Source organism: Bos grunniens, chromosome 5 (genome assembly GCF_055505025.1).
Source record: "Bos grunniens cultivar Pamir isolate PY7600 chromosome 5, Bosgru_T2T1.0, whole genome shotgun sequence".
Taxonomy (NCBI): Eukaryota; Metazoa; Chordata; class Mammalia; order Artiodactyla; family Bovidae; genus Bos; species Bos grunniens.
Window position 1 is genome coordinate 23006271 of NC_141169.1, and position 9825 is coordinate 23016095.

Genomic DNA, 9825 nt, shown 5'->3' on the forward strand with positions numbered 1-9825 from the left:
CATGGACCTGGCCCAGGGCCTGAGATTCTGAATCTCAAACATGTTCCTGAATGATGGAGATGACATCGGTGCCACACTTTGAGGAGAAAAGGCCTAAGGCACCTTCCAAAGAGTCATTTCTCAGCTCCTCCTCTATGTTCACTTCTGGAAACAACAATGATAACCACCACCACTTTCCACTTATTTCCTGAATCCAACATGCACATTCTGAGCTCAGGATGATCCCCATTTTTAGACAACTGCTGGCTTCTTCTCCATTTCCAAGTTCTCCGTTTTCCCTCTAAATGTCATTCAAATCTCTGTCCTTCACCAGGACTCTTTCACCACTCAGGGTCTCCATAATCAATGTCTCCATTGAGGTCCTATACCTTTCCTGTGGTTCTCCTTAGCCATATTTTTTGGCAAGTATATATAGTTATTGATCTTTAAAATCTGTTTGTCTCCTTACTGAATTGTAAGCCTCTTGAGCACAGGGTGTATGTTTTGTCACCCTTTTATTCCCCAGACCTTAAATAGAGCCCCGCTTATTAAGAAATTGCACAGTGTAGTGCTATTACCCCAGGGAGACAGGGGTTCAAACCCCAGCTCTACCATTCAACAGCTGTTGGAGCCTGGACCAAGTGTTGCTGCTTGAGTCTTGGTGGTGGCAGTGGTGGTACTGTACGTAGAATATTTATATCTCCCAGAATTGTTGAGAGGAACAAAGAAAATAAAGTTGGCTGCATGTGAAGCCAAGGCACAGAGTGAGCATTTGATAAATTTAAAGTCCTCTTGCATTCAACTCATGTTCCCCTCTCCTTAGTATGGATTATGATGGTATATCTTTCCCCTGACATTCTCCCTTTGAAAAATATTATGTCAAATTCAACAATCTTGGGGGAGGGTTTCTTCTATCTCAGTCAAAGTGCCCTGGCATACCCTGAAAAAGCCCTTCCTTCATAAAAAAAAAAAAAAAAGAAAGACAGAAACTCACAGCTCAAAATAGCAACATGCATGACAGCGTTTTCTGATGTGGTTAGAAGTAAAGAAAGGAGATATATTTTATTAAAACTTATTAGTAATATTTATTAAAAATATTATTTTATTAACATTGTGTATATTATTAAATCACACAACATCTGCCTTTATCCGTTTCCCACATTTTCCCCAGCATTTTCATTTCCACTGAGAGTTGTCTGACCTTGTGGTGACTGTCAGTGTATCCACTGTGCTGTCAGTGTTCACGTCTCAGGGAGGGTCTGTCTTAAGTGGTGACAAACACAAATGCATAGCCACATTGGGAGAATCATTGGCCAAAGCAGAGCGCATATGCTTGGGCAGGGTCTTGCCAGTGAGGTATAGGGATACGGAGCAGTGCAGGAAACACTGTTGAGGGCAAGCTATGCCAGAGAGCCAGGGCCACCAGGTTGGAAAGGAGGTGCTAGATCAATTTCTTGGTAGAGCAGAGATGAAGCGCATATGAGACGACGGGACAAGCCCAGGTATAGCATTCTCAATGCAGATTTGGATGCCAGCTCCTGGCTTGTTAGCTATGTGATCTGGGGCAAGTTTTTCAACCTCTTTCACTAAATCTATACAAATGGGAAAACATTGTTCCTTCACAAGCTTGTCTGAGAATTAAACAAAACCATATAGCTAAGGCACATAAAGTGCCAAAGAGCCCAGTAAACATTACTTCCCTTCTAAAACCTCAAGGAGGGATGGTACCTGGTAATATTGCCAAGGCAGGCATTTAGGAGGGTCCTGCTAGCCTCTGTTCCTCTACCCTAGTGAATATCAAATATCATATCCCTGGGACATCACCAGGGATTGGGTGTCTGGGTTGGGGAGAGGATGAACAGGTCCACTTTTTGATTCTTTAAGAAGGTGGTGTCATCACCACTGTCTTCTCTTCCTGCCTTCTTCTCCTTTTCTCTTCTCCTTTAAATGTGCTTTAAAGGCAGGATAGATTATTCTTTAGAATAATAATTATTCTATAGATTATAGATTATATAGTATAATAGCCATTATACTGAAAAAATGGCTTATTCATCATAAATGATTAATGACTGCCTAAGGATTGAACTGTATTCTACCAAACCCTTGGTATTTCTGCAATATAGCAGTTCTTCTTGATCTTTATAAACATACCCTTACATACCAGGATTTGTTTGGAGCTTGATGATCTCTTTTTGTTTAATTTAAATTCAACTCTGAGTCTTTGGCTCCTATGGCACAAACAACAAAGTATCCTTGGTTTTACCTTAAAGCAAGAACATATGGGAATTGTAGAGAACAAATAAAACTATCCAACTGCTTTCTCTTGTAGAAATTTTGTATTCTTTATTTGCCTTTATTTGAGAAGGAAATGGCAACCCACTCCAGTGTTCTTGCCTGGAGAATCCCAGGGACGGGGGAGCCTGGTGGGCTGCCATCTATGGGGTCGCACAGAGTCGGACACGACTGAAGTGACTTAGCAGCAGCAGCAGCATTTACTTGGTTTTTTAATTAAATACTTTTTGTTGTATTTTATTAAATGATTATATTGTATTGTGTGGCCGATTAACAATGTTGTAATAGTTTCAGGTGGACAGAAAAGGACGGCAAAGAACATGGAGTCTGCATGTAACTAGAGGGGAGGGGCAGAAGTTAAGGGAAAATGACAATTTTTTTCATGTTGTCTCCTTATATTAAACTTAGTGTAGGAGCTAATTATTTAGGTGATCTAGAAATATGCAATTAAAAAATCTTTATTGGTTTTTCATCATAAAACAATACACCTTTGCAACAAACTCCCACAATATTCTCCGTTTGTATTTCTTTATTGACTTCTCTTGCTGACGTAAATTGTCCTTGAGTAAGCCCAGAGAGTTTTGTTTAGATAAGAATTCTAGTCAAAACTAAATGGTACCTACTATCAAGCGAAGTGTTCTTAGGCTGCCAGTCCCATAGCCATCATGCATGAAAGCAACTTTATCACAGTGGGCACTATGCCCTTATTCAGAAAAAAATCCATTTTATGGTGGCGAAGTCTCTAATTGAGGCCAAAGGATGAAAAAAGGAGGAGCTGTAATCAGAAGATATCAAAGCTCCAGGCAGGTTAAAGATCCTGTAGCAAAGTCAGACTTCCTAGTGTTTCTACAAAAGGAAAATGTTAAGAAACAAAATAAAGTGAAGAAGGATTGGGATTAAAGGGGATTTCATTCAATATCAAGCCCTATGAAAGTATCACGTGTGAGTGGATTTGAAAAAGTCCAGTGGACTCTCGGATAAAAAGAAATATGCGTTCAGGGATGTGTCTGGTATAAAATAGAAGCATTCATACTGCTGAGATAGATGGTGACTGATTAAATGGAAGCAGCCACATGCCCATTCATTTCTCTGAGAATCAGCAGCTGTCGGCTAACAGACACCTTTCTTACACATGCTCTTGCTCAAGTGATAAGAAGTGAAAACAGCTCTAGGCAGGACTATTCTGGGTTCCAGACAATCTATGTTGCTATGAGATCTGAGATTAGCAGTTAGGTTGGTGCCGGATGTTGTCCAGCAGCTGATCATGAAACCTCTAAAAGTTAAATTCATTTCTCAGAAGTCAGCTGTGCATGTGGGCTACAGGAGAAGGTGATTGGATCAGTCTGTTTCTTGGGGATTCCCCACCCTCAGCTCAGGGGAATGCAAGGGATTAGTAGCCTCAGTCCTGTAAGGAATTTTTTTTTTAAGTCATCACATTAATATGCTATAAAATCTCTCCCTGTGTTCCTTGAAGTGCCCCTGATTCAAGTCTTGTCCAGGACTCGATGTTGATAATTTAGAAATTATACCAAAGTACCATTTTAGCTTCTTATCAACCACTGGGTTAATAGGTTCTACTTTGAAGCATGATATATCAAAGTCAAGTAAGTTAGTGAAGAGTGTCCACAAAAGGGCATGTTATGTGGTCTGAGACTTGACTGTGGCAGGCTGGCAGCTGAGCCATCTGGAGGTGAGTGGCGGGGCCTTTGTTCATTTGTGAGTGGTAATTTGCATTCTACAGATGCAAAGTCTATTTAACTGGCTCTCCTGCTATGTAACCCTGGACAAATTATATTTTCTATCTATCAATTTCCTCTTCTATGACATGTGGCTAATAATATAATACCTACCGCATAGCACGTCCCTCATACAGAGTATATGCTCAATCAATATTAGCTATTGTATTACTATTATTTTCTCTGCTATTGTTACAGAAAAGGTCAGTGTACCAGTCTCAAATAAATCATTACCAAAGACTGACTTTAGTAAAGAAGACCAGAAAGCTTGATAGATTAAGCTCCAAGTTCAAGTTTTCACAAGAATGAAGAGGGTGACTGTAGAAGAGTGATCACAGAGGAATTTTTAAAAAGAAAGTAGATCATTCTTGAGAGAGTACTTAGTAGGATTTAAAAAAATCAGAATGTTCCCATTTTCCAGGTTGGTACACTGAATCTTCTGGAGCTGGACTCCACTTATTTATGATACAGAGTCTTAGAATCATAGGTTTCCAAGAAGTCATCAGGGCCACCAAGGAGCCTGCTGGGTGCAGCTTGCCCAAAGTAGCATCTGCAGTATCTGCCTGCTTATCCCATCTCATCTTTTGCTTCCTTCTTATCCTTCCCTAAACACACATGATGTGGCAACACACACAGAAACTCCTGCCCATAAAGAAGAAAAGGCTAAAGAAATTTGGGTTAAGACAGTGATTTAAGTTACATGTCAAGAAAATGAGCTGGGATTTCTTTTTTTTTTCTTCAGCTTTTCAAAAATAGAGGGGGAAAAAATCCCAAACACCAGCTTAATAAATATCCCTGGCATTAGTGGTCTTTTCTCAAGTACTCTGGGCCAAAAGGGCTTCCCAAGTGGCTCAGTGGTAAAGAGTCTGCCTGCCAATGCAGGAGATGCAAGAGAGGAGAGTTCAATCCCTGGGTTGGGAAGATGCCCTGGAGAGGGAAATGGCAGCCCACTCCACTATTCTTGCCTGTAAAATTCCATGGACAGAGGACCCTGGTGGGTTGCAAAGACGTGACTGGGCGCGAACTTGCAAGTGCTGGACCAAAAGAAATTCACACTAACAGGTGAGTCTTAGTCACTCCCCTTGGATATTGATTTAACCTGTATTAACCACTGTTAGGAAACAGAAGAGCCCTAAGGGTGCAGTGACTCCTCCTTTCAGATTGAAAACATTGAAAATAGAAGATCAAATAGAATATGCCAGAAATGTATAGCTAGCAATATAAGAATCTTCTCTTGAATCCAAAGAAGTCTACAACAATAAAAGAGACTTGGCTCAACAATTACATTTATATACATTTTTTTAAATTTTATAAATGTAATTATAATTACATATATAAATATAAATTTATAAATACTTTATAAATATAATTTATAAATGTAATTATCATGTAGAAAATAAGATCAATAGGTATCAATTGGGTGATGTGGTAGCTAGAAAAAGTAACATGATCTTAGGCTACATACATAGATGTATAGCAGCTAAAAACAAGGAGGTTATAGTTTTGCTGCTCTTTCCCTTGATCAGAGCATACTAGAATCTTATATTCTTGTAAGAGGGCTATTCCCTTCAAAGGGCCATAGATACACCAGACCACAACCTGAGAAGAGTGACCAGCATGAAGAAGGAATGTTAAATAAGGTCATATAAGGAGCAGCTGAAGATTCTGAAAGATACTCAGAATAGGGGGCAGAGATACATTTAAATATCCAAGGACAAAGATGCCTATTTTTTGAGCACAGAGGTGGAACAAGGGCCAATATACCAAGCATTAACAACTCATATATACTGAGAATTTGTTACTTATCAGGCACAAACCCAGGCAAAAAAACATGGGTTAATTTATGAGGAATAGATTCCAAGAAATGAGTAGCCAAAGTTGATCAGTTTGGATACAAATTGAAGCCGTCTGGGTTTAGAGGCCACACTCTTAAGTACTATGCAATCTTGCCAATGCAGCAAAATATATGTTAATTCAGTGAAAGAACTCTAACTGTCTGGGATGTTTAAAGAATATGTTATCTTACTCAAAAAGTAGTGAGTTCTCTGTCACTAGGGAGGCCATGTGATTACCTGGCAGCCAAGACTGGGGGCATCTGATCATCTACTCTGACTGCATGTGCCAGTACCCTCTGCAGTCAGGCATGGGCCAGTGGATGAGTTCTGGCTCATGAAACGTGAGTGGATGTGGTACCCATCATACTGGGCTGCCCTTTCAATCACTGTGTGATCCTCACCCCCTTACACCGTTGCTGGCTAAAGCAGGGAAGACCCTGGTTATCTAAGTGAGAACAGAGCCACAAGTTAGAAGGAGCCTGGGTCCCTGAAGGACACTGCCTCCTCCTGCTATCTGCCTTGGAATAAGTTGTGAGTGAGAAATAAACTTCATTGTGATGAAGCCAGTGAAATTTTAAGGTTATTTGTTAAAGTGGTAACCCTATTCTGACTAATACAAAGACAGTACTGTTGGGAGAATTTAAGTACTTGATGAGAGGTTGGCATTTTTCTCTTTTAAAGTCTGCTCAAGTTTGACACTCTTCAATTTGTGAGTAATAAAGCAAAGTGGATTTTGAGAATCCCCCAATAAAGAAAATCACAATCTGATGATCAATACCCTCCTGGACAAAATAAAAATCAAAACTCTGAAAGAAGCAGATTTTGATTTACAGTTGTTAGAATATCTACGTTCTCCAGTCGTGTACAACTCTGTGACCCCTTGGACTGTAGCCCATCAGGCTCCTCTCTCTCTGAGATTTTCCAGGCAAGAGTACTGGAGTCGGTTGCCATTTCCTTCTCTAAATTAGGTCCAGGACCAGCAAATTAAAAAGTATAAACACATGAACAGGAATAAATGACAGGGACTTGCCTGGTAGTCCAGTGGCTAAGACTCTGTCCCCAACACAAGGGGCCCAGGTTCGATCCCTGGTCAGGGAACTAGATCCCATATGCTGCAACTAAGAGTTTGAATGCCACAACTAAAAATACCCTGTGTGCTGCAACTAACTATCCCACATGCCATAACTAAAGATCTGGAGTGCTGCAACTAAGACCCAGTCCAGCTAAATAATTTTTATTTCTTTTTTAAGAAATGATAGGTTTGATCTTCCTTTATCACTCTAAGCAGTGAGTTTGGAAATTCGTTTCTTCCCTGAATTGTAACCAACCACACATCAACACTTTTCAAGATCTTTCTGTGTTGTTGGGTGTTGTCATTATAGACATGCCTGAACTGGCTAAGTCTGCTCCTGCCCCTAGAAAGGGCTCTAAAAAAGCTGTGACCAAGGCCCAGAATAAGGATGGCAAGAAGCGCAAGCGTAACTGCAAGGAGAGCTACTCCGTGTATGTGTACAAGGTGCTGAAGCAAGTCCATCCGGACACCAGCATCTCGTCCAAGGCCATGGGAATCATGAACTCCTTCGTCAACGACATTTTCGAGCGCATCGCTGGCAAGGCGTGGCGCCTGGCGCATTACATCAAGCGCTCAACTATCACATCCAGGGAGATCCATACCGCCATGCACTTGCTGCTACCTGGGGAGCTGGCCAAGCACGCTGTGTCCGAGGGCACTAAGGCTGTCACCAAGTATACCAGCTCCAAGTAAATATAATATGCCTAGCTGCTGTTAACAGAGAAGGCAATGGCACCCCACTCCAGTACTCTTGCCTGGAAAATCCCATGGATGGAGGGCCTGGTGGGCTGTAGTCCATGGGGTCACCAAGAGTCGGACCCGACTGAGTGACTTCACTTCACTTTCACACATCAACACTATCCTGCCAGGCAATCTGTGAGAGGCTAGAAACAAAGTTACAAAAAACCCCAAGCTTTATATTTGAAGAGTTTATAATAAAGGATAGTGGTTTTCAAAGCACTGAGGGCATAACATTTCTCTGGAAACTTGTTAAAAAATGAGGATTCCTGACGTCAAACAGGGCCTCTGTATCAACCTAGAGGGGTGGGGTAGGGAGGGAGATGGGAGGGAGGTTCAAAAGGGAGGGGATATGTGTACACCTATGGCTGAGTCATGCTGAGGTTTGACAGAAAACAACAAAACTCTGTAAAGCAGTTATCCTTCAATAAAAAAATGAAGTTAAAAAAAAAAAAGAGGATTCCTAGAATTTCCTCCAGAGATATTAATTCAGAAGGTGTGGGGAGAGGACCACCAATCAAAATCTAACATAACACCTGTCACACAGTATACACTCAGTAAATAGCTTTGATAAATCAATGGCTGAATTTAGTGAATATGTCCTCTGAATCTAATGCAGAAAGTATATGAACCACCTTGTCTTAAAAGGTTGACCATCAGGGGAAAAAATTTAATCAGGGGTCAATTAAATAAGATAACTGGGCTCTATAGTTCAAAATATTCTGGAAAAAAAAATTAATGCCACTTCTTTATAAAGCTGATATTTGTTTCCTTTTATGAGAAGCTGAACTTAGTATAAAAGTAAGTAAGAAAAAGTCTGGAACCAGAAGGGAAACGGAGACATATCCAGGAATTTTAAGCAGAATGAGGTCATAGGAAGCTGTTGTTTTCCTGCACCTTCCTTTTTTTTTTTTGAGCAGGAAAATTCCACACAAGAAGCAGACCAGTTGATCTCGCAACTGTGCTCCCATGTCTGGCACTTATCTGGGTCAAGTCAAGGAGAGCTGCCCCCAGGCCCTGGAAATAGACAACCCACCCAGTGGCTGGGACACACAGCACGTACAACCCTTCTTATCGCCAGACGTTCTCCCCCAGCGTCCGTCTGGAAGCAGATTCTCTGCTGAGTAGGCAGCACACCGGACTGACAGAATCACACAGGGCCACCTGAGCAAACAGCCCTTCCCTTCATACATCCATCACCCCGTCCCAGATCCTGGAGGCACCTCCCTTGGTGTTCGTGTAAAGGTACCAAAGGTGTTTTCCTTTCAGAAGGATTTAAGAGAGCAGCCTGTCACTGGGCCTGGGCTCGACTCTTACTGCTGATTTCCTAGGCGTGTACCTTAGCACCAGCTTCATAACCTCTCTGTGCCTCAATTTACTCATCAGTAAGTTGAAGATACCAGGCATACCTACCTCATGGGGTTCTTTAGCAGATTAAGTGAGGAAAGAGATGTAAAGCACAATGCCTGCATGCAATAGTGAAAGTGAAAGTGTCAGTCGCTCAGTCGTGTCCGACTCGTCGCAACCCCATGGACTGTAGCCCGCCAGGCTCCTCCGTTAATGGGGTTTTCCAGGCAAGCATACTGGAGTGGGTTGCCATTTCCTTCTCCAGGGGATCTTTCCAACCCAGAGATTGAACTCTCCTCTCTTGTGTCTCCTGCATTAGCAGGCAGATTCTTTACCATCTGAGCCACCAGGGAAGCCAGTGCATGCAATAAATGCTAAAGATGTGAACTGTGGCTAGGGGTCAGTCCACAGGACTGTCTAGGACAATCCTGGCTTCAGAGCTGCATGTGCCATGCTACTGCTGGTTTGGGGGCTTCTGTGCCACTGCTGCCCACTGTGGGTAGCTGCCCACTGTGCTTCCCATCAGGCTTCCTGCACTTGAGCACTCTGGGCTATTAGTGGCCCCCAGCCTGCCTCATTGTGGCTCTGTGTTGTAGACCTCCATGTTAATCGTGGCCATTTTTCACACAGTAAATAGCGAATGTTAGTTTCCTTGATGACAGACACACAGAGAAGCACAATTTTTCAGATTCAATTCATAGATCAGTTCTCAATCCTTAAGTCATCTCTCTTGATCTTTGAGTCGCACACTGTAAATTTTGATTATCTCTGTTTTATAGCATCCTTTGTCAGTCTGATCCCATGCAATATGGAGAAATTGAGGTAT

General features: G+C 41.8%; 1 protein-coding gene across 1 annotated transcript; it reads left to right on the forward strand.

Moving 5' to 3' along the window:
• Window positions 1–7226: 7226 nt before the first annotated feature.
• Window positions 7227–8475, forward strand: LOC147371399 (histone H2B type 2-E-like). The gene has a single exon (XM_086399014.1). The coding sequence runs from the start codon at window positions 7227–7229 to the stop codon at window positions 7605–7607; it is 381 nt and encodes a 126-aa protein (XP_086255140.1). The 3' UTR covers window positions 7608–8475.
• Window positions 8476–9825: the final 1350 nt, after the last annotated feature.